Genomic DNA, 26,055 nt, shown 5'->3' with positions numbered 1-26,055 from the left:
TCAAAATACGAAATCTTGAAATAAAAGTAGTTCCAAATTGGTACGAGCGCGGTGTGCCTACTTACAAGTAAAATAGGAGGCTATTACTGAGTTTGACTGTAGTATTGAAAGCTGAGGCGTTGATCTGACAGATGACGGGCGTCGAGGGGCGCAATTAGTCCTGAGCCTTTATTTCAGTGCTGTGTGCCTCCGTCTAATCTTCTTGTAGACGAATTGAGTTTTTGGGAACATTGAAAAATAATATTTTATTGTTTTGTTGCCGGGTTTCTCTGCGTTGGAAGGTTTTCTGTTTGTTTCACTTAGGTACTGCTTACAGTTGTACTTAATGTAGAAACATTATACATTAGTATAAAACAAAGTTAATTTCTCTGACACTTTGCTGTATGCTTAAATCTTTATAACACAACGGATTTTAATGTGTTTTTTTAAATATTGAGATTAAAGAGGAAGGTTTATGTATGATAACATCATACTTATGAATTATGACTTATAAGGAAAGGTTTGAGTGAAAGATGATTAGTGGCCCTGACTGCTATGCGACGGTCGAATGGCGTAGTGGTTAGTGGCCCTGACTGCTATGCCGAAGGTCCCGGGTTCGATTCCCGGCTGGGGCAGATATTTGTTTAAAGACAGATATTTGTACTCGGGTCTTGGGTGTTGATATTTATATTTAGTATCTATCTATCAATGTATTTGTGTAGATATATCAGCCCGACACCCATAACACAGGTTCTGCCTAGCTTGGAGTCGGATGGCCGTGTGTGAGATGTCCCCACATATTTATTTATTATTTATTTATGAATGACTCAACTTATAAGTTAATGAAAATCATCTGACGCCATCGCAGGCCCTAAAATGAATGTTCGCCCAACACATACACAACACGATCCACACTGCATTATTCAGTATTCAACGGAGCTAATCACTCACTATGCATAGCAATTTAGACTTTATAATATATTCAAATCGGCATAACAATAACAATCAAAGGCAATTATTACGACGTTAGGGCCCAGCGCGCAGGGCCGAGCGGGAGTTGCCCGGGGCTGGAACTCTGGAAGGGTAAATGTGAGTAGCTTAATATGCAAATTTTCGATTGAAATATTTGTCTTACAACTAGTTTATGCTGACAATTGCATGTTAGTTACTTACATGTTTTGCAGTGTTTTGTTTAAGTCACATAAGACAACACACACCAATTCGTAAAATTAAGTATTGATTTAAATGTTTGAGTGAAACGGACTTAAATTTTACATAATTGTATACCATGATTACGAGAACAATCGGAGACTTTTACCCAATAATGGACAATTGGACATAACTGTTGGGGCATCACACTCGCCTCACTTAACCAACAGTCTACCCATGGCTAAGATTGCTTACGTTGCTCTCCAGTCCATAACACTTCTGTTACACTGTCAAGTTTACACGTTTAGGAAAGAGACTTTGAGGAAAGTAGACGTTCATGAAAGTAACTGGTTTTGAGCACTATATGTCGTTGCACAGTGCACACCCAGAACTGGTGTGATGCTCCAAGAGGCCTATGGCCTGTAGTGGAACGAGTGTTTAGAAATCTAAACACTCGTTCCACTACAGGCCATAGGCTAGGCATAGGCCATATTTTACATTTTATAAAATATACCTCTATATTTTTTACATTCACTTACTGAAACCAAAAACCTACATAAATAGGCCAACAGTTCGCATTCCCAACACCTAACCCATCTCACCTTAACCCATTAACCGCTAATTACCTGTATCTTTTTCCGAACTTACAGCTCAGCCAATACCGTTTCAGGTATCCTGAGGACCATCATTAATTACAGGAACTACTGCGCCTGCCGACCGTACTAGCGCCGGCCGCAACTCCATCAGGCAGGTAGGTAGGTAGAGTCGGCAGAAAAATCGCACGGCGCTTTCGCAATGACGGCCGGTCATTTGTTAATGCCGTGAAATATGGGCGCGGGCGACGGCTATTCATTATAAGGCTTCGCTCGTTTGTGCCACGTGTGTGGGTACCGTCAGCAACGGACGTGCTGATTGTTGGATGAAATGTTGTGTTGTTATAATTTTCGTCTTGATGTAGGTACTTCTCTGGGGTATCATAGGAACTTCGTAGTTAAGTTTCGTCGGATAGATTTGTTGCATTTTAAGAAAAAATATGCTAGGTTTTTAGGAAATACCGGGAATGCAAGACCAAACATTAACTCAATACCGTATGTAAAGGTTGTTGGCTACAGCTACATGTAAAAGTAAAGGGAAGTAGTTTCTTATCCAGTCATGGTCTGTCAGTATGCCTTCCTTCGTCTTGGGAGACCACTGTTGATAAAAACAAGCAAGTATAGTATGTACTTCGACCGTATGTATTTGATCGATTTTGGTGACGCATGGCCATAGACAGACCCAATAAATATACAACACGGCAATTGCAATTTGTATAAAATCTTCCGTTTTTCATTCCGTAGGGAAAAAATAATTGTTTAAAAAACGAGCTTGGATCTAAGGATATGTAAATAAAAAAGTACTGATATAATGCTTATGCATAAAATATAGGTGTAGTCTGTGAGTAAATGAATACGCCTGGAATACACTGGACTAGAATAGGTACAAAATTTGTGTTTTTGTTTTTAAATATAAAATATATTTTTTTTGTTAACGATACATTTGCCGGTGCATTCACTCGTGCAATGGTTGTGAGTCTACTATATATATCTCCCTCACACCTCTGATAACTTTGTAGCTCTGTCCCGCTCTGCACTGAATGCACTGAAACAGTTTTAGGTATTTCGTTTAAGTACCATTTTAAACAATTGTAATGAGTTTATTTACTGTGGGATTTCTGGAAACACTTAATTTGGGTTGAATTTATGCATTTTCCTGAAGCCGTAACTATTAAATAAAAATGCCTGTTAATTAATATGAGAAGTTAGTAAAAAAACATTGTTTAGGCACATATCGGGTTATTATGTGATGCGTGTTTTTTTTTTTTAATTAATAAGCCAAACATAAAATGATTGAATATGAAAGAGATGGTAGAGTAGGTAACGATAATATTTGACAGGTAGCTCGTGTGATGTGACTAATCAATACACCTATTACGGACTGCTGATTAAGATTAAGCTTTTTGGGAACTTATCAATGATGTTTTACTGCCAGTTTCTATAACTCTATCTATCTATAACTTTCATACGATTTTGACAGATTGTTACTTTTGATTATGTCAAAATCGTATGAAAGTAACTACCAGTTATGGATAGATAGAGAAATAGAAACTGGCAGTAAATAAATTAATTACCACTTAAATTTATCTGGTTTGAAACCAACTGTGAAAATCCAGGTCTTGCGTAAAAGTACGCTTTTCATCATAGAACAATTTGTTCGGAACACAATAATTTATCGTCTTTCATATGCCTGAGGGGTTACTCTATAAATAATATGACCAAAAAATAAGTTTCGGACTGCTGCGTGAGATACGAATCTGTCTCTTTGTATTAAACGTGCTGATTGGACGACAGCTCTCGTTCGTTCGTTTTTCGACAGTATAGAGTAACCCTTCTGATACGTAAATTTCCCCCCACACTCCTCATTACCCACTCACAGTCCGTGCCATGTACTGCATTATGTCCTCACGCAGCCGACTGCTCCGCGCGAAAACGCGGCGCTTTGACGAGCACAGAGGATAAGTCTCGGGAGTGAATTGTAATAAAATTGAACGCAGCGCCGGCCAGATGTAGCTGCGGATTTATCACTTGTCTCGGCTGGTGGTGCAGTGGGAGCTGGACTCAGATTTCAGGAAGGGCTGGAGCGTATAAAATCCCCTTGAGATATTGTGAACTCGCATTTCGGTCTTAAAATTACAAGTCGACTAACTTATATGAAAATTGACAAATTTAGATTGAACTAGGGAATATGCCTTAATTTTTTTTTATTCTTCTTCTATAGATTTATTCTAGTACGTAACTATAAATAAATTCAACACCAAAAAAGTAATTTAAGGTATTATTAAAGAAAGTTACAAATTTATATCCGACACGACCACATAAAACATACAAAACTTGTGTGACGTCATCACCTCGTTATTCAGCTCAGAGCAATCTCAGTCGCGCGGACGGTCAGTTCTATGGGCATAGATTATTCTGAGATTGACATATCAACCCTCTTTTTCATCATCACATCAATAGTTTATATGATAGAGTAGAATTCATTGAGAGTTTAAGATGCATTTTAAGCCTTGAAATGTAAAATCTAACAGGAACACACGCTACAGACACACAGACACATAAAACGTATACCACTCCTCTACTACCCGTGTAGGCCTGCTCCCAGTGCACCCGAGTCACTCGCTCGCTTGCACGCGCGCCGAGGTGCATCCAATATGTTTCCTGGATATTGTCTTTAACTGCACCATTATCTGTCGGCGGATTGAGAAGACGACGATATTGAGACTTCATTGGGTTTTCTTTACACGGCTCTTGTATGGGTGTTGCAAATGTGGTGTAGTGAGAAATGGGTGACTTTCGGTCATTTTCTTAAAAAAGGCTATGACTTTTGAAAATTTGTTGTAAAATTGTTTTGTCTCCATAGGTGTTTTGGTCACGTGATTTTTTACTAAATGGATTTTAGTTTTCACAAATTTTTAAAGGCCCTCCTAATATACGTATAACTTAATGTAACACCTGTAGAGGAACTGTATGTTAGTGGTACCGAAAATAATGTGAAAAAACCGTCCATTTTTGGAACAGGGCTGCGTCCAAAAGTTAAGTATCCGTAAGCAAGCAGCGTCGCTTGTCCGTCGAATATCTGTCAGTTCCATATAAGTTACATTAGATTTGACAAGCGGGCGATGCTGCTTAAGGATTGTTAATTTCTAATGTTCGGTGGTGATAACCCCACTGTTACGGGCTAGGGTGTCCGTGCGTGTTTTACTGTAAAAATAAAAAACTAAAAGTGTGGTCTATATAGTCATTCCATAGAGAAAACCGCTTCACCAGATAATTGCTTGAATATTCAACTCCTTAATCAATAGAGGCATTACAGGCAAGGTTTTACGGGACCAGCCGCCTGTGAAATTGAACTGACAAGGATGGAGATAGCCAAAATGGCGAGAGAGAAAGAGATGACGGGACTAGACGGAGCTCGGATTTATAAATCATTTTTAGGGTTCCGTAAATAGGAGTGCAGTCGCTAAAGGATTTCTATGATAATGGTAGTTTGTTATCTAAGTGTTGATCGGGCCATGAAGATGGTGGCAGTTCTATCAAGTACCAGATTATCGCGTTGCTTTTCATCATAATAAGGCTAACTGAATGTTAGAGCGGTCAGTGTTAATAAAGTTGTGATCATAAAATTGCGCGGGAGTTGGAGTGTGTATGATAGAATGAACTATCTTACTGTTGAAGCAGGATTATTATTATGTCCTAACATAATTGGGCCATTATTTTATTTTAGGGACCATTGTCGGTCCCCTACAAAGAAACATTTTTAAAAAATTAAATAATGAAATTCAGGAATATAGCTACCGTCTGTAGCAATTAAATAAGACACCGGTCACAGAAAATATAATGAATTTATGTAAAATACTTTATTTATTTACAAATTACGGTAACTCTGTTGTTGTTTTTGGTAACGCAATTGTTTTTCATACAAAAATTGTCTGTCCCTCGGAGCGAGTCATATGAAACAAGCACAACGTGTGTAAAAAAATATTATGGAAACAATTTTTTTGAATATTATAACGAATATGTCATTATTTAAACTTTACTTCACGGTAATAATCATGATTTTATATGAACATATTATGGGACAATTAATATTCCTGGCCGAGTCCCCAAGCCTAAGCAAAAATACAGCTACACTAGGTTACCCTAGGAAACTCAATCATAAATAAACTTTTTTTCACTTTCTTACACCTAAGATCATTTGAATGGCTGTGTATTTGTATCGGAGTGCAGGAAGGAGAGCGGGACGGATAAAATGACCAAGTCTTTCGGATGAGAGTCCTGGAGAGAAGCGCGTGTATTTATTGTGACGCCACTGAGTTACCGGCGACATACGGTGAGTTTTATAGATATTTATTATTTTATTTCATGCAATATATGTAATAATTAGTAACAATTATGAGGGCATTTTGATATCCCATGTATGTGTATTCATTTAAGTACTAACTTCAAATAGGTTATTGTTTTACAACTGCGTTACCGCTACACTTCGTTACTTTTTCAGTAACGCAGTTGTAGCTATAGTAACTCAGGGGTTTTTCTTATAGTTTTCAGGTATCTGTTACTCAATTTATGGTACAAATATAACATTTGAGCATATTATATTGTTACAGTATAACATTTCAGACTCAATGGCGTAAACAGCGGCTGAAATACAACGGCTTTATAGGCAAAAAAAATGAGAAATATTTCTTAGTATTAAGTTGTTATATTTTCAGCGATTTTAATATTTGTTATTAAACAAAGAGTTCTGTTAATTTTAGTTTGATAGTTTTTTTCACATTATGATTAGTTTTAATTGAAGAAAGTATAAAGATTGTGATTGAAATACCACTGTGTTACCAATTAACCACAGCGTTATCCATTTGTCCCTCGCTTCCTGAGAGTATTCACAAACATTTTAGCTACTCTATATTAGAAAGAATGTTAAACTAAATATAATAATTATAATTCACCTTATTTAGAGCTATTTCTAAAACCTTGAGCAAAAAATTATGATTATTTTGTCCTTTTTTCGAAAAGTATTGCATTAAAACTTATTGATTGGTAACGCAGTGGGAAACTTTATTATAGAATGAATAACAAAACTGAGAATATTTTGTAATTTAAACTGTTAGATTAATGTTTTTTTTCTTACTTTTTATCTGGTATATGTTTACGAACCAAAATATATGTTCCTAACAATAAAACATAATTTTGTATGAAAGTAACGCAGTAGTATTTTTTTCTCATCGTTCCTCGATTAAACGTCAATAACTTTAAGAAATAGCAAGAAAACATCGCTGCAAATGTATTTAATGAATAATATAAATGTTAATTAACATAAATAAATATTGAAAGGTTAATTAATAAGAAGTTTATTTTTGAAAAAAATATCTGTAAAAGTATGCCAAATTGTACCCAAAATAAAATAATGGCCCAATTGATAAACTCAATTTGATGGTCTACGAGGTTTTAACTACGCCGACTATCTGTAACAATAATAAAATGCACTTTTTACAAACAGCGCCTTAATATATTCCAACTTCTACTCTGTAAAATATATCATATTCAAATAGATCCAAATCATACTTGGCCGTGTGTGTTCATTAGAGTAGCTTCATCCAAAAACTCTAAGTTGCATTCATTGCTCTTTTCGTGCGGTTAATCAATTATTCTAATGCACCAGACGCAGACGTGTATGCGTTGCCGGCTGACTGAAGGACGTTTTATTTTGAAGGGGAGTTTTAGATTACGAATGTATTTTGAATAAGTTGCTGTGTCATCTATGAACGATTCAACGATTTTGCTGTTGCCCTTTTTCCAAGTTTGTTTAGGTCATTTACGATTTTATAATCACGCGATAAAGCTGTTCATAGATCATCTTAAAGTTGTTATCTTTAAATTATTATCTGAACCGATTTTCACAAGTCAACGATTTACCAAGTCGAGATTCAGCGCAAAATCCCAGGGCGGTGTTTCGCAAAATCTTTGAACTTCGCCCATCAGCTAATAAGTTTGCCCAGTCTTGCATGGAAGAGTGGAATTGGTCCAATTTCTCAGTTAAAATTCGCGATCACGAATCGATCGGACGACTGCGAATTTGGAATTTTCAGATTTAGGGACAGTGTCGTTAACTGGTCGATTTGTTGAATTAAGGAAATCCATTTACTTGTCACCCTGTGTTTGCATACTCACGAGCATAGACTAATATTATTCTATGCTTACGAGTAATAAAAAAGATACAGTGACTTATGAATCGGCCCGTGGTGGTTTCCGAGAGTACGATATACATAATTTAAATCCTTTATCAAACCTGTTTTTCATATTTTTTTATTTTATTAGCAAATAAAATATCAATTAAAACACATAGATACTCGAGGGCTATTTGACAAATCAGAAAAAGACGAAATGCCCACGGCTCGAGCAGCAAGAGGCAAGGGATCGATAAAATTAAATCCCAATAGCCATAAAAGGGGATAAACGCAACACATTTACTGCAAACGGATTCCATTACGTGTCATCTACGAGCCGAGCTATACGCGATCCATCGCGCGATACGACGGCGCATTTGCCCCACTTCTTTTTTATTTTCTTTTCCAATCCATTCCCTTGGATATGGAGTTATAACTGCATTTCCTATTGCATACAGCCTATCGATTTAACTGCATCGTTTACCGAACTAACTGCTTCGAATGGAATCTTTTCAAAAAGTCAGGCCGGAAACGAAAATAAGGAGGCAAAAAAGAAAAAAGTACGCGACAAAATTTAAATTTGGAATCGGAAGAGCCGACTTGGAACTCCTAAGCCCTTATTGATATACTCTAGAAACAGAGAGGAAGCTTTATCGCCGGCCAGTCCACCGTCCACGGCAAGAGGATTCCAAATTTGAATACATTTCGAATTCATTCATTTCCAAATTCAGTTTTGGAACTCGATGGAGGGGGTTTGGATTAGAGGATAGGTATGTTCATTTAAAAACAAGAGCTATGTTATATTTTTAAAGTATGTAACGAACTTTCAATACACTACCTATAGCAATAAATTAAACCACTAAAGATTCCCACGGGAAAAAAACAGGCTTCAAAAAAAACAGCTGAAAATCTGAAAAGCAACTATACAAAATTCCAAAACATCAACCTATAAATATTATTGTATCCTTCGAAACAAGACTTTTATAAATAAAGTACAATGAAAAGGGAATCCTGAAAGCGCATTCTGTCCATGTGAAGATCTTAAACAATAAATCTATTGGCATCGCGGGCGGTACGTGCTTTGACAATTTCTTGTATCTGTTCGCTCGGAGACGCGTAGAGATGCTTGTAATACCAAAAACTTTTACACGGGACGAATAAAGGTATGGTATTTACACTCGCGAGCAAAAAAAAAATTCTATTAAGAAAATAAAAATACTACTAAACGGAAAAGGCTAGTTTTATGACACCGTTTGCAGTACATTTAACAACGCATCAGAATAAAGCTTACCAACCGAAACCGCAAAAGTTGTGTTAAAATTTTAATAAAAAGGCATTCTGTGTCTAAATTTTGAAATGTTTATGTCAATTTACATATCCACAGTACAGGATCTTTTTCAATTCTCGCGATCCTCAATGCAGCACAAATTATCTAATGAAATTAATTACTTACCAATTTAAAAAAAATCCTTAACATGTTTATTCTACTGTTTGTCCCATCTCTACTCAATACCAGTATATATCGGCCGGTATTGACCGATCCACTGGGCGGGAAGATCTGCCTGCGACTCCGGACAAGGGACAAACAGACAGACAGTATTTACCAGTTATTTTAGGGAAACTTTCCGGTAATATTTCCGGCGGTCGGCGGCGGTTTTACGGTATACAAGACACTACAGTTTCGGCACAAATTACTTAAATTATGTTTGCAAATTTTCTGATTAAAATTATATTAATAGGAATTATTTCAGCTATCAGTTAATCATTTGATAATTATCAAGTAAAATTAGTATATTGTTTTAATACAATTTAGGTACCTCATTACAACACCCTTCACGTTACATGACATCCTATAAGGAAATATTTTCGTTTACCCGATCGTCAATCAAACACGGCAAGTTGGAAAGTCATATCAGTTTTATGATCCGAAATGGGTACCTTAACTAAAACCACAGACATAAATGACACTAGATGCCCCAAGTGTACGTACTGCGCGTGTCAGAAGGTTGAACATGTATTCAACTTTTGGCTGGTACATTTATGCCTACTTTCACCATTATCTGTTATATAATTACATCACACCCCAGTAATGTAATTAATTATACGTCATTTCCATATTAAATTCCTGACAGATGTTTCAAAAATCTACAACTAATCCCAGAGTATGGTGAATCTTAGTATAGTCCAGCTGTCATTATCAGTGGCAAAAATAACAATTCCAATACAAATTTCGGCACGCGTGGATTTCAAAGAAATTAGCGCATTTGTGGCATCTAGTGTCATATATATCTGTGACTTAAACATTCCGCGCCGGCGGGATCATGATAAAACTTCGCGTAAGTTACTTCAGGCCTTTTTCCTCCGACTACATCGAAAAGTTTGCAAAAGACATTCCTCTGCAGATAGGATAATTTTCAGGCGCAGCCCATTTGTTACCGGCTATCTGAAGAAAGTGGTGGAAAAATGTGAAACATGTTGAATATGTTGATGGCAGTAGAGCCTCCTAGTTGACGACACTTTTTGTGATTTAGACACGTAAGACTGGAAATGCTTTTTTCTACAATCCATTTTTTTTTTATAATTGAATTATTTAATGCTGAAAATAAGGAGTTCATTTTTTTTTTATTATTTATTTATAATACAATACATTTATTGATTAGCTATATAAAAGTGCCATTAAACCAGATAGGTTTGTCTTGACACTTGAATCTGTAATTGAAATTAATTTAAGTATATCTTAAGTTTATACATTAATTTACGTAGTACAAGTACAGTTAGGTAGATTATTATATTTAAAGGGATACATCGACTTATCAATTACCCTAAATTTTATGTAAAAAATATATATAAAATAAATTACACGGGTAGGTATATATATATACACTCACGTGCAAAGAAACAGTTCCACTAACAAAATTCCGACAGTAAATAGCCTCAATTTTTTTTATAGATTTAATAGGAAATTGCAACAAAATGTTTACGTATTTAGATGGTGATATTCTGGTGAGCTTTTAAATGTACTTCAATATTGTAGACGGCGTCATTAAGTTAGCCTTTTCCGCTTATAAGTAACTTGGTAATTTTCTGACTGGAACTTTTTATTTGCCCGTGAGTGTATTTCATATGAAAGGTTTACTTACGATCCCACTTACATGTGGTTTTTTCGAATTGTACAAGTCTCTTACTCAAGATTAATTACTACATTTGTATTTATAAAGTAAATAGAATAAAATGTTCCCCCACACATGGTGGGTAGTCAGTCAATGCGGCGCAATCATGGGAGAGCCTCAATAGGCCGGCTGGGTGGTTCTCAACTTGGACTTGATCCCGAATAAGGCTGTATACAGAAATTGAAAAGGCTTAGTAGCCTTATGATCGGATCACTGGTAGTAGAAGCAAAGTTTTTTCTGTAAGAAGAAAGGTTGCCGATTAACATGTAAGAAATCTTAATGCCGAGTTACAGACTCCGGCATACTGACATCTATTAAAGCTATATGGCAACTGAATTGAAATAAAGCTGTAAACTTATAAGCACTTACTTTACTGGCCTAAGGCAGCTCATATTGCAATAAAATCAGCATTCTTATTAGTCCTTATTTTGTAGAATGGAAAAAGCAGATAAGTATTTTTTTCCTTTTCAATTATACCTACCTACGGTTAGTGACCCTGACTACTGAGACGAAGGTCCCGGGTTCGATTCCCGGCTGGGGCAGATATTTGTTTAAACACAGATATTTGTTCTCGGGTCTTGGATGTGCCCGTAAAATGGCAATAGGCCCGCCCCCTATTACATTGGGACTAACATAACACTCTGGCGAAAAGTGGGTGCAGCAATGCACCTCTGCCTACCCCGCAAGGGAGTACATTAGTACAAGGCGTGAGTGTGTGTGTGTGTGTGTGTGTATACCTACCTACTAAATTCCTGCAACGCTTCAATGGGGCCTCACCCTAAAGTTTGAAACAGAAGTATTCCTTAGATTACTTTTATCTGACCTTTGTCGAGTCGAGTAAATATTTTTAATTAAACATGGGTCCAACCTCCACGTACCTACAGGCAGCCACGGCTAGTGAATGGCCACTAATAGTTGTAATGGAGTTCCGATTTAGAAATGCAACCCTCCCCCCCCTCCCCTTCCCCTCTTCACCCCCGGTATGTGGCAACCGCGGGTCCGGGAATGAATGGGGGTTTTTTCTGTCTGTGTGTAGGTACTTGCAATATGACAAATTGATATTTTGGTTAGTTATTTTAATTTGAGGAATTTATTGAGTGGAAATGCAGTGTCAATTGTGGTCTTACAGGAGAAATTTTTATTAGGAATTCAAAAAATTCTATCTAACCATATAATTGATTGCCTACCTAAGCGTACACAATTTAAACGTAGTAAAATATTTTTATTTAGAAGTTACATCTCACCGGGTTATAAAATGCATCTGGTATAGGCTTATGTGTCATATCATACGAGTATATAAATAAAAGCAATACCTAATTTATTAGTATTAAATTGAATCAGACATTAGACGACTGAATGGCGTAGTGGTTAGTAATCCTGACTACTGAGCCGAAGGTCCGGGGTTCGATTCCCGGCTGGGGCAGACATTTGTTTTAACACAGATATTTGTTCTCGGGTTTTCGATGTGCCCGTAAAATTGCAATAGGCCCGCCCCTATTACATTGGGATTGGGACTAACATAACACTGGCGAAAAGTGGGTGCAGCAATGCATCTCTGCCTACCCCGCAACTCCCGCAAGGGAGTACACTAGTACAAGGTGTGAGTGTTTGTGTTGTAAATTGAATCATTTATGTAGGTATGTTGAAGCGCCTGAATTCACGCACCGAGCACATACTAACATAGGCTAATTAGATGATTTAATTGTATTAGGTACTAACACTTCACTTTCGGTTCTATTCATTGCAATACAGTTATCATATCGTCAGCTCCCGTTTTTTATTAATAAACCTCCCGGATACTCCCGAACATGGTCCTTCGAGCCGGATGTGAAATTTGCATTGTTCTACGTGGATATATAAGAAGAAGTGACGTGCAATCAATTAAAAGCGGAGTTAATTAAAATTAACAACTGATTGGAGGTTACCGGCAACGTGGAAGTTGGACAAATTTTGGATTTTCGTGGTGTTAAGTCTGGACTTATGAGTGATTATCACCCAACACTCTCATTTAAGGTATAAGTATAAGTGTTAATCACTGGACTTAAAAGGTTGGTTGAATTATATAACCTTTGTTAAATTTCTTTCGAGTTAGAATTGTACCTATCGCATCGTTAGTTAACAATAGCAAATATAACATAAATTTGCAGTAATATAGTCTCATTATCGTATTCATAAGAATATACATAGTTAGCTTAGCTACATCAGTTTGACCTATATTACATTAATTGTTACATTCCTATCAGCGAGATTAGCGAGGTAATTCATTAACAAAAGGTTCAATGTCAATGCACTCATGGTCAAGGTTAATTTAAACTTCAGACTTATTTATTTACAACCGTAACTGTAATTTACACCATAATAATATCAATACAACACTTGTTATCTACGTAAACATATTAAAATATTGTTGTCAAATCATTAAAATATGTACAGGTTGTATTGATTAATTAATTTCCAATTTACTGTTTAGAACATTAGTAATTAAACATCAGGTAATTTGCCACAGTAATAAAAGTATTTACATTACAACATAATATCGAGAAGTTATTAAGACAAAATAAAAGTTATTACATAATAAAATTTAGTATAAGTACACAAAGATTAAAACAGGGAATATAATTATTAAATAACATTATATAAAACTTAAGTTAACAGCTGTTTTATCTCAATTCCAGGTTGATACTCTCGTCTGCCAAAATGACCACCGAAGAGAAGCTAGTTAAGAAACGGAGCAGCTACAAAGGCCGCTTAACTATGTTTATTAGTTACCTAGACACGGTAGAAAGTTTAAAAAATTCCGATATTGCTGAATTGCAATTGCGTATAGGTAAGGTGGAATCATTGTACGCGCAATATGACGAGGTGCAGTTGCAACTTGAATGTGCAGCTGATGACATGCAATCCCAGTTAAATGAGCGATCTATGTTCGAGTCACAATATTACAAAGCGTTGGCCAGAGCTCAGAATTTATTAACTAAATATAATAAAAGTAATAACGATGATGCTTGTAGTGAGAATGTTACCCGAGCTAGCAATCATAGGCTTGTTAAATTACCTACCATACAACTGCCAAAGTTTAGTGGATCGTACGAGAACTGGTTGGAGTTTCATGACACCTTCAGTAGTCTAATTCACACTAATGATGAGATTGACGAGATTAACAAGTTTCATTATCTACGTGCCTCTCTGGAGGGATCTGCTGCTGTGGTGATTCAATCATTTGAATTTTCGGCTAGTAATTATGCTGTAGCTTGGAAGGTGCTATGTGAGCGTTTTGATAACAAGCGGCTGCTGATACAAAATCACGTTTCAGCATTATTTAATATTGACCCGATCTCAAGGGAATCATCTGTCGTTTTGAAACGTTTGATAGACAACTTGAACAAAAACCTGCGAGCGTTAGAATCATTAGGTGAGCCAGTTAAACAATGGGACACACTTTTAATCCATATTGTTACGCATAAATTGGATCAAAAAACTTACCGTGAGTGGGAGGAGTGTAAAGGACGTTTAGACCAGAATAGCTCCATCACGTTTGATTTGTTTATCCAATTTGTGCGTGGCAGGGCTGACTTAATCGAGACTTTAGAGATGTCCCGTAACTTGAATTCGACGTCACATAAATCGAGTTCTAAACTAAAGGCGATGGTTTCCGTACAGCACACTAACAACAAGAATAACTCCAACACAGACTCAATTAAAAATGTTTGCCCAAAATGCAATGGTGACCATAATTTATCTAATTGCACACAATTTCTTGCACTAAGTAACGAGGCTAGGTATAACTCACTGCCAAATTATAAGGTCTGCTATAATTGTTTTAAAATAGGTCACTACGCGAACCACTGCAAGAAGCCAGGTTGCAAACTGTGTAAACGTAAGCACAACACTCTCGTCCACGTCTCAGAGCCAAAAGTAAGTAATGCAGTGGCAACTGACAACATCTGTCAAAGGACCGAAAAACGGTCTGTATTTGAACCTTCGACGTCTGTTGCTGCCACTGCACCTGCTAGCATAAATAATGTAGCTTTATCTGCAAACATCGGTCATCAACAGCAAGATGTGCTATTATCAACCGCATTAGTGATATTGCTTGATTGCAACAATGTCGAACACGTCGCGCGCGCAGTTTTAGACAGCGGAAGCACATCCAGCTTTATGACCGAAGAGTTGCACATGCGACTAAATCTAGTTGTCGCTCAGATAGATAGGTAAATTATGGGAATTAATAACGTGACTTCTCACGTAGGCAAAAGGTGTCGTGTACACTTAAAATCTTTAGATAAATCTTATTCTACAGATCTTCATTGTTTCGTTTTGCCATCAATTACGAGTAATGTCCCCGGCCGCGAGCTAGATCTATCTACTTTACAACTGCCTTCTCATATTTGTCTGGCTGACCCTACATTTTATAAGCCTGCCGAAGTCGATATTTTAATCGGGGCTGATCTCTTTTGGGATTTGTTAGGGTCGCAAAGGATTAAGTTAGGAACTGGTAGGCCTGTTCTTTGTGAAACTAGGTTAGGATGGATTGTTTCAGGTCCTAACACTAGTAATTATGCCTCTTTGATTTCAAGCGAAATCAAATGTAACTTCGCTAAAACTGAATCACATTTTACTGGTGAGATGGATGACATTAGACAGGACTTGACGCGGTTCTGGCAGCTAGAGGAAATTAATTCCAAGTCATCGTCATCACATTACTCGCCCGAGGAGAAGTTATGCGAAGATCATTTTGTTCAAAATACGTCTCGTCTTCCTGATGGACGATTCTGCGTTCGGATACCTCTTAAGAACGACCCTGAGTTGTTAGGTGACTCTCTTAAAAGAGCTACACAGTGTCTGTTTTCTTTAGAACGTAGTTTGAAGCGTAAACCTGAGACAAGTCAAATGTACCACGACTTTCTCACTGAATATCAGTTGTTAGGCCATATGTCTGAATGTGAGGGACCTCATTCCTGCGCTGGAGCCTACTTTATTCCGCATCACGGAGTGTTACGTGAGAGCAGCTCCACGACAAAGCTACGCGTCGTGTTCAACGCAAGCAGTCCTACAACTTCAGGCATTTCATTTAATGATCTACAGATGGTTGGCCCGGTAGTCCAGGATGATTTGCTGTCTATTTTACTTCGTTTCAGGCAGCATAAATACATTTTATCAGCTGATGTGGCGAAAATGTACAGATGCATAGAAGTACATCCTGATGACAGAAATCTACAGCAGATTGTCTGGCGTGATAATTCTAGTCATCCCATCACAGCCTTTAAATTGAATACTGTCACCTATGGTACAGCCAGTGCTCCGTTCCTTGCTACGCGCTGCCTTAAACAACTTGGCCTTGAATGTAACGACAAGAAGACAGCTGAAATCATATTGCATGACTTCTACGTCGATGACTTGCTCACAGGCAGCGATGATTTGGAGGAAGCCAAGGCAATACGTGAAAGCGTTACCACGGTGCTAGCATCCGCAGGTATGCCATTGAGAAAGTGGAGGTCAAATGAACCCGAATTGCTTTCAGAGATTTCTGAGACATCACTTGATCTTAACATTGGTTCTCAAGAGCCGAACAAGTTGTTAGGTCTTGGTTGGCATTCGGATTCAGATGACCTCTGCTTTCCATTAAATTCATTGGTAACTGATGGCAATACCAAACGTGAATTGCTTTCTGTTATTGCTCAGGTGTTTGACCCCTTGGGTCTTTTAGCTCCATGTATTATTACCATGAAAATGCTCATGCAAGGTTTATGGTTGGACAAGCTTTCATGGGATGAACCGTTGCCTTCGGTGATTAAGAAGCGATGGAATGAGATCACCAAATCTTTATCCCTTTTAAATGCCGTTCGCTGTCCACGAATCATGGTTTGTGACGCACATAAAACTGTGCAGTTGCATATATTTTCAGATGCATCTGAGCGCGCATATGGTGCATGCGCGTATGTTCGCAGCGTTGATAGTACAGGAGACGTCACGGTTCGATTATTGATAGCCAAAAGTCGTGTAGCACCGATTAAGCCAGCGACAATACCGCGTTTGGAGTTGTGCGGTGCTTTAATGGGTGCGCGACTTTTTGAGAAGGTGGTCGATTCACTTCGGATCAAGATTGATCAGATCTTCTTTTGGTCAGACTCCACAATGGGGACTACCGTTTTTTTGCTCACCAGTTGGCGCCACTGTCGACTAAGGTTGAGGTACCATAGCTGTCAAACTTATCAAAGGCGACTTCATCAAATTGGCGCGAAATAAAGTTTTAAAATCTTGAATCTTATAAGCTTATTCATTATAAAATAACTATCATCATATCGAGTTACTATCCCGCAATGTTGTGCAGATGCGTTATGTTCGGAAAGAAAAGGAGGACATATGTTACCAAGTGATAAAACTGTTCTAAAAAAGGGCTTGTGAAATAATTATTATCCGTCTATCCGTGTTTGTGAAAATCATTATAACTAATTTCAGAAAGAACATAATGTAAATAAGGATTAGGCATTTAATAAATACAATAAAAATAAAAGAGTTACACACTGATTTAACTTTTATTTATCCTTTCCGTTTAAACACACTGCTATACAAAAAATATAACACATTAGTAATCCACACAATGAATGCTGGTTGAGTTGTTAGTTGAAACTAAATAATGGTAGTATAGTATACTAAGTATTCTATTATTTGTGAGGGTGTCAGTACCTGCACCTAGCTCACTCGAATGGAGCCTTTGTGCATATCGCCTTAAGGTCTAAACTCCACTCCTAAGCTTGGACCATTTCCTACCACGCTGGTCCTCTGCAGGTTTGTGGGTTCGAAAATCTAGATATGCAGGTTTTATCACGATGTTTTCATTCACCGTAAGAGCGACGGTATGTACGTACACTGTGCATAAATTCCAAAGTAGTTACTCATTGGTGACAATATCTAGATCTGGAGTTTCATTTTTAGTGTTCACACTGCTATACAAAGTTTCTGAAGGCCACTCAACAGTATACACTGAATCATTTTGTTGTATGATGCTGTCCTCTACGTTTCCAACCAAGTTACTGTTACGGTCATAGTCTTGGTGTCTGTAAAAAGAAAAAACATAGCTGTTATCTAAGCAAACAAGCATACATTTCGTAAAAAATAAGTTTGTAAACAGTAAACAAACTAACCTCTGAATTAGCTGCTCTTTGAGACCGCTTATTTATGCGCCTCTTTTCCTTAATTCAGCTTTCAAAGCATGCGCAACTGCACATTCATCGATAAATAATCCATATTTGCGATAATTTCGCGAAGAGATCACTTTTCAACAGGGAAATGAACGAAAATATAATTTATCACGAAGCCCGCCAAACAAATTATATGAAAAGTAAAATGTCACTTAACCTCAGTCAACACCAGCGCCCCTAGCGGCAAATTCACACGCGTTAGCCCCCATTGTCTTGGGATGGTTAAGAATGTTGCCTTGTAAGCTTCAGCCCTTTGTGCGTTACCGCGTAGCTGAAATATTAGAAAAGGCTGGTAACCATACGTGGAGACACGTTCCCACAGATTTAAATCCAGCAGACCCAATATCTCGTGGTGTGGATATTGGTAACCTGCTTGGTCTGAAGTTGTGGTGGTCTGGTCCTGAATTCTTGAAGAATGATCTGTCGGAGTGGCCTTCTCAGCCCAAGCATGTCGGCCCTTTACCGGAGACACGTCCTGACGCTGATGTATCTTTGAATGCAACTATTTCTGAAGGAAAAGCATTCGTTGACTTTAGCCGCTTTTCAAATCATTCACGGCTTATCCGTGCAGTGGCTTATGCTTTGCGTTTTATTAAACATTGCAGGAAGCAAATTTCTGAGACTGACTATTTGACAGACGAAGAATTACGTAAAGCATCAAATCTATTAATTTCAAAATGTCAAGAGGATTCTTTTCCTGAGTATAAATTACTATTAAATAAAGAGAGTTTGCCTAAAAAAAGTCCATTGCTTAAATTTAACGTTTTTATTGACGATGACCACATCATGCGTGTTGGAGGTCGTCTTGATAACTCAAATTTTTCGTATGATAAAAGGCATCCTATATTACTACAGTCCACTCATTTGTTTACACAACTATTATTTACCTATCAACACAAAAGGTTGATGCATGCCGGTCCACAGTTGTTACTGGCATGCATTAGGGAAACTTATTGGCCAATAGGAGGTCGTAACTTAGCGAAGGCCTGCTATCACAAGTGTGTACTATGTCAGCGCATGAAGGGTAAAGTAGTGACTCCTTTGATGGGAAACTTACCTCAGCAGCGTCTCCTTCCAGGTGGTTTTCCTTTTGAAAGTGTGGGTGTTGATTACGCCGGTCCCATCATGAGTGCATCTCGTCAAGGTCGCGGGTGTAGGCTTGTTAAGGTGTATATCTGCATCTTTGTCTGTTTCACTACCAAGGCAATTCATTTAGAGTTGGTAGGTGATTTATCAAGTAATACCTATTTATTAGCAATGCGCAGGTTCATTGCACGTAGGGGAAAGCCTCTCCATATATTCTCTGACAACGGTACGTCGTTTGTTGGTGCGTGCAATGATATTTCCGCCTTCCTAAAAAGCAATTGCAATTTTTTGAGCGAAAATATGGCCAATGACAACATACATTTCCATTTTATTACGGCTTATACGCCTCATTTCGGTGGTCTTTGGGAGGCGGGTGTCAAGTCAACCAAGTATCATTTACGGAGAGTGTTGGGAAATTGTAACCTAACTTACGAGGAGCTTAACACCACCCTCACCCAGATTGAAGCAATTTTGAACTCCAGGCCGCTTACTCCACTATCATCAGAGCCTTCAGATTGCACCCCACTGACGCCGGGACACCTGCTCATCGGACGTGCCCTGACTTCCTTGCCGCAGCCAGACTATCAGGATCACTCCACTCCTCTTTTGACCCGCTTCAAACGCATTGAGCAACTTCGCCAACACTTTTGGGAAAGATGGAGCAAAGAGTATGTCTCGGAGCTGCAGCAGCGTGTAAAATGGCGTTCATGCAAGGATGGTCTGAAGCTGGACACCTTGGTCGTTGTGAAGGAGGATAACCTTCCCCCCCTGAAGTGGAGAATGGGGAGAGTCGTCACCGTTCATCCGGGCTCTGACGGAATCGCTCGGGTTGCTGACATAAGGACCAGCACTGGGGTCATCAGACGGGCCTTCAGTAGGATATGTCCACTGCCAGTCGCACCTTCTTCTTGTTGAAAGCGATCCTTTCAACGCCCGGGGATATGTTGAAGCGCCTGAATTCACGCACCGAGCACATACTAACATAGGCTAATTAGATGATTTAATTGTATTAGGTACTAACACTTCACTTTCGGTTCTATTCATTGCAATACAGTTATCATATCGTCAGCTCCCGTTTTTTATTAATAAACCTCCCGGATACTCCCGAACAAGGTACGCAGGTTAAATAACCTGATAAATGATAATTTTACATGAATTGATGACATGAAGTAATCCTTCAGAAGCCCTACTTGACATGGATCTATATCTTCATTTCATTTGATTAATGTGAGCCTCACAGATTATGATTGGATGGAACAGGAAAAATGCCTTCCTCTGATTCGGCCGTTCAATATGAGATGCTAGCTTTTGGATGGAAATTGTATTTTGTATGGCTCTCATAATTATATTTTTGTATTTTTTTTTTCTAAGAAATAACTTATTAGCCCCGTTATTTATCCAGCCACATCATCTACCTAGCTGATTTCAAAGTTTTTGCAAAATTGACATAGTAAAACCGAATAAGGTTATTAGTTATTCTGAACGTAGAATATGTGGATCGTTAGTAAATTCCTGAAAAAAAAACTTATTGATATTGTGATGATGATCATGATCACGCTTAGTTATAATAATAATTACTCTTTAAGTCAACCTATAAAACAATAGAAATTACTCAAAGGCATAAAAATACTTTTTGCGTGCACGGTATTCCAGTGCGTACGTGGAATATCCCCGTGACGTATGAAGATGATTTCAGCGGATTATAACCCTTACTGATGTACCGTATAATAACAGCCGGCGGCGATCTCGCGAAGCGAAGTAATTATTTATTCCGGATAAGTTATATTCGTATTTCCAACAATAAAATGGGACGGAAAAATGAGACATCAAAAGCCATTCTCTATGTAAATTTCGGAACGAAGAAATGTTAATGCCACCGCTTCTTCGATTAAGATATTAAGAAATAATTCAAACTTTATCCTCCATGAAGTTTTTATTTTAAGTATTTTTTTTCTTTGAAAACGCTTAATGTGCCTGTTTTGTTTTAAATTAGGAATGAATTTCTAATGAATTATGTACACTGTGAGGAATTAAAAAGCATTTTAAGATTAGGAATTCATTAATTTATTTCGAATAATTCATATTTTTCTGTTGAAAACTTTGTTAACTAAAGTAAGCAAAATTTCATTCAGTGCAGTTTAAAAATGAATTTTGCAAACCTAATTTTAATTCCGGGAACAAGATTTTCTCAGCGTGACATATTATATTTAAGGTGAAATTTTATCAGTTTTCAGACTAATAGCAGATTTTATGACTACTTGGAACAAGGGAACTTTGAAAACATGGAAAAATATTGAGTAAATTAAATGGAGTATATTATTTTCATATACGGTCCTTATAAAACACAATTGACGAAACTATACAGGAGATAGTACAAAGAACATTGTATAAAGCTCTACGTCCGTGTACGTATGTTCCTGTTCCTTAATTAAATAGAAATATCCAAAATACACTACGATTTCACTTTGCAATCTATCTGAATTTAACAGTTTCAGCTAGATCACGGTAAATTTTGTACCCTGCGTAAATTTCATATTATTTTATAATATTTTCTGCACGTCACTTACATGAACTGAAATAGGGAGGTGCATTAAACTGAGATCATATTATTATAACTCAACTGGAAAATGTTGATAAATAATATTATATAAAGTAAAACCATTGTATTGGAAATTTTAATAACTCGCACACGAACAGGCAACTTAATAATGTAAGTATCTCTAAGATACAGGCTCTTTTGCTCTTGGTTTAGGAGACACTTAAAACAGCAAATGTGATTAATGATATAAAACGCCTTTACCAATGAAAAATTACCTTTATAGCTTTTATATTTTTGCTTAAATATAAAATGTATTTTTATAATAAGTTTTATATGAATAAATAAATTATTATTATAAATTATAATTACCTACTCATAGAAAAACTCATTTTTTTAAAAAAACTTATGATTGAAATGCTGGAATTCTGTTAATCAGGGATTATTCTGTAAGTAGGTAGGTACGAAATAAAAAATAATTTTAAGCGTTAAATAAATCTGAATGCTCGAACTTATCTGAATGTTGAAATGAGAGGCGGAAATGACGTCATTATATAATATATTCGCTATCGTTAACTGCATGTTAATATTTATGTGAGAATGAAAATATGTTTTATTATTTTGTTTCTGATTTACAAAATAGGTAAGTAATTAATAAAAGCGCTCTTAAAAAAGCTTATTGTAAACATAGTTATTTGCCATTTTACGGGCACATCCAAGACCCGAGAACAAATATCTGTGTTTAAACAAATATCTATTACATTGGGACTAACATAACACTGGCGAAAAGTTGGTGCAGCCATGCACCTCTGCCTACCCCGCAAGGGAGTACATTAGTACAAGGCGTGAGTGTTTGTTTTTTGTAACTATTTTGCAGCGGCAATTTAAAAGTAACTTCTCATTTACCGACAGCAAACAATAACCACTCCCCACTCAACGGCTCGCAAACTTATCTACATAATAATGAAACCCGCCGGAGATTCATAACCAAATATTAATGCTTTTAGATGGAGAGTAGTTACAGGGGAGTGCAGAACTTAGATTCTCATGTCACAGATACAGTTGAGCGACTGTTATGCAACCGTAAACCTGGATTCATTCCCACGAAGGTCTCAGAAACTTTTTTAATACGCGACGGCATTTTATGACAAATGAATTCATATTGTCCAGATTTTACTATCGAAAATTGAACAAAGATTAATAAAATGGCTTATTGTAAGGATTAAGTGGGATTTGAGAAACGTCAATCCATATAAAATTTGACACTAAACCGAGATTTAACACTAAATCTAGATTTAATATGTTTCTGCAAGTGGCCCTAAAAGTGTTGACTTCCGAACATGAAACTACTGAATGCATTGATTTGACATAAACTTTTTTTAACAGTCCCTCTAAAACATTGCGTATGTTTGAGGTCCCAATGGAAAATGTCAGTTAGCTACTTATTTGCGTCTATATTTTAAGGAGGAGAATAGGCGCTCGGGGTGCATCGGGGGAGAGCCGGGAGTAACTTTCCAGTGATTGATTGAATCATCTTAGAGGAAAGTGTTTGGTTAAAATGAAGTTGGAATCAAAAACTTTCGACAGTAATGAATCTAAAGCACATAATATGGTAAACCAAGGCGAATTGGATCAGATTGACAAATAATTATTAAGTATCTGGTTATAAATAACATTAAGTAACGCAATTGCAATACATCTGTATTATATTATGATTTATCCTACAAAAAGTTAAAAATAAAACAAAATCTTATTGAACAAAAAAAAGTGCTACAAATCTCATATCAAACGTATAACGCTCCGCTTTTTTGACCAAAGGTTAAAAACAGTTCCATTCCCGTGAAATTAAGTGACTCTAATAAAACTATATAGCGCATGACGCTCTCAAACTGCTCAGCACTAATGATATAGGCAAATAGTTATATATATATATATATATATGCTACCTATGTCATTCATTTTCCTATACGATAAAACATAAATTTATTTAAATATAATATAAAGTTATTTTATTATAAATTACCAATCTTACATACATAAATTAACACATTAAAAATACATATTTCATTAATTTCAAATTGCAAAGTCTACGATCCACAAAAAGCTTCGTAATTAACCTATATAACAAAATATAAGTAGTTTAGTATTTCATCACTGAATAATCGAAGGCATATCAACACGACCTAAAATCAAAATTCACTGATGATTGTAAAGTTAACTTTGTTTTTTATCGTAAAACTACATATTTTGTTGATGATTATCAATATTAATACCCATTTTTTTAAATTAATCAACGAAACGATTTTAAATAATTTTCATCAGGAAGCTCAATCAATTGAGAACTTGAAGTGTAAAGAACCTTTTATTTACATATCTATGTATGTATCTATTCGAAGTCATGCTATGCCTTCGCTCCGACGCCACTCCGTCAGTGAGGAAGTTCGTCGGTCCATCTCACGCCGTCCACTCGGAGGCAACTCCTGTGAAGCCTAAATCCCTAATCACCAAACCTGACTGCGAACTATTTGTCCCAACGACAAGTTTCAAACGTCCAGTTACGTGGCACAGTGCACCCGTGTGCAGTGAAGACACTGAAAAGTAATTATTATTATCATTACAGTGGTAGAATCTCTGAATAAATAAATAATACATCTGTCAAAAAATATATTGTGTGTGTTGTGTAAACTGCTGGTGTTACATATTTGATAAATAAATAAATAAATATAATTTTTATCAGTAAAATGTAGATAGACAAAAAAAAAGTTTTTTTACTGACTAAATACTTTTATTCAATTCACAACAATACCTAAACGGTTATCTAGCTATTTATGTAGAATCCTAATGGCTCTTACAATAAAACTTGATCCCTATACCTATTTTAGTACTGGTCACCGAAAAAAAAGTGTCACTACTACAGTGTACTACGAGGCCGAGCTACGAGGCTACGCCGTAGCCCGTAGCTCGTAGCACCGTAGCCCTTTAATTTGCTATGTAAATGTATCTTTTGTAGCTAGTGGGTGGCCAGTTCTATAAATTTGTTCAACTATTGTAGCGCTTAAAGCAATTTTGTGCAATCGCTTGATGATAGCATTCAGCGGTGTACTGTCGGCAACAGAGTGTTGTGAAACTGTTGTTTTTGCTGGTTTTCAGTGACGAGTTTTACGTCGATCTTTCAAACGGAATCTGGTCACTATTAGGATATAAAATGGGCCGTGTGTACCTTTTTCGTTAAATATACCAATCCGTAAGCTGGTATCACTTTACAATGTATGAAATTATTAACGTATTTTTATCACAGCTTTAGAACATAAACGCGTGAAAGGTATACGTGACGTGCATCACTCCACAACGCGCATCAACATTAAATACCGTGGAATTATCGCGGCAATTAACGTATTTGCGCTCACATAATTTACAGGCTGATAACGACCGTATTACCTAAGTAATAGAGCTCAGGAGAGCAATGAGCTTATCTCGTTTCAGTAAATCATGCAAATGTTTCGCCCGGCCACTCCGGCTGTTTAAGGCTTAAGTTTTTAAATCGGATGTGAGTGTTTAAACAAATATGAGTGAATTGGTTCGTTTATTGATGTGGATTTCTGTGGGAAAGTAGGTACAGGGACACATAAACGATGAATTCATACTTTTTATTCAGGTGACACAAACTAGCATGAAGTAAGTTGAAGCAACCAATATATATTTGGCTCATTCTAGAGGAGAAAAATAATAAAAAGTGACTTAATCTAAAAAAAAAAACTATTTTGGTAAGGAATTATGTCCTTTAACGATATAATAATATCCCGTTCTCACCACTGCACTGTTATTTTAAACTAAGTGTTCCGCGAGCTTCGTTTTGCCTTAAAAAGTTTTCCCGTAAGAATTCCGGGATAAAAAGTAGCTTATGTTCTTTCCCAGGGTCTATACCATATGTATACCAAATTTCATTCAAATCCGTTCAGTAGTTTTGGCGTGAAAGAATAACAGACAGACAGACAGACAGACATAGTTACTTTCGCATTTATAATATTAGTTAGGATAACATTTCCGTACACAAGATCATGCCGCCGACTGTACAGTTAAACAATAATCATTCCCGATGCGTCAGTAATCGGGGAGCAATCATGAAATCATTGATTCCATCATCGCCCAATCAAAATCGCCCGTCAATGA

General features: G+C 36.9%; 1 protein-coding gene across 1 annotated transcript; it reads left to right on the top strand.

Annotated features, from left to right (window-relative positions):
* Positions 1-12,698: 12,698 nt before the first annotated feature.
* Positions 12,699-17,245, top strand: LOC119694823. Its single transcript, XM_048625053.1, has 4 exons — positions 12,699-13,109; positions 13,737-15,272; positions 15,639-16,534; positions 17,226-17,245. Exons 2-4 carry the CDS (start codon positions 13,759-13,761, stop codon positions 17,243-17,245), a joined length of 2,430 nt encoding a protein of 809 aa, XP_048481010.1. The 5' UTR covers positions 12,699-13,109; positions 13,737-13,758.
* The last annotated feature ends 8,810 nt before the right edge of the window (positions 17,246-26,055 follow it).

Source organism: Plutella xylostella, chromosome 13, assembly GCF_932276165.1.
Source record: "Plutella xylostella chromosome 13, ilPluXylo3.1, whole genome shotgun sequence".
Taxonomy (NCBI): Eukaryota; Metazoa; Arthropoda; class Insecta; order Lepidoptera; family Plutellidae; genus Plutella; species Plutella xylostella.
The sequence above is the reverse complement of the archived record's forward strand: the minus strand, read 5'-3'. Positions and strand labels throughout refer to the sequence as shown.

What these genes read in the sequence shown, in the direction of transcription:
- LOC119694823 (XM_048625053.1), top strand. Translation starts at nt 13,759, where the DNA reads ATGACCACCGAAGAGAAGCTAGTTAAGAAACGGAGCAGCTACAAAGGC. An exon ending in GTTGTCGCTCAGATAGATAG is followed by an intron (nt 15,273 to 15,638) that starts GTAAATTATGGG and finishes TTTGATTTCAAG; the next exon opens with CGAAATCAAATGTAACTTCG. An exon ending in CACGGTGCTAGCATCCGCAG is followed by an intron (nt 16,535 to 17,225) that starts GTATGCCATTGA and finishes TTTGCTCACCAG; the next exon opens with TTGGCGCCACTGTCGACTAA.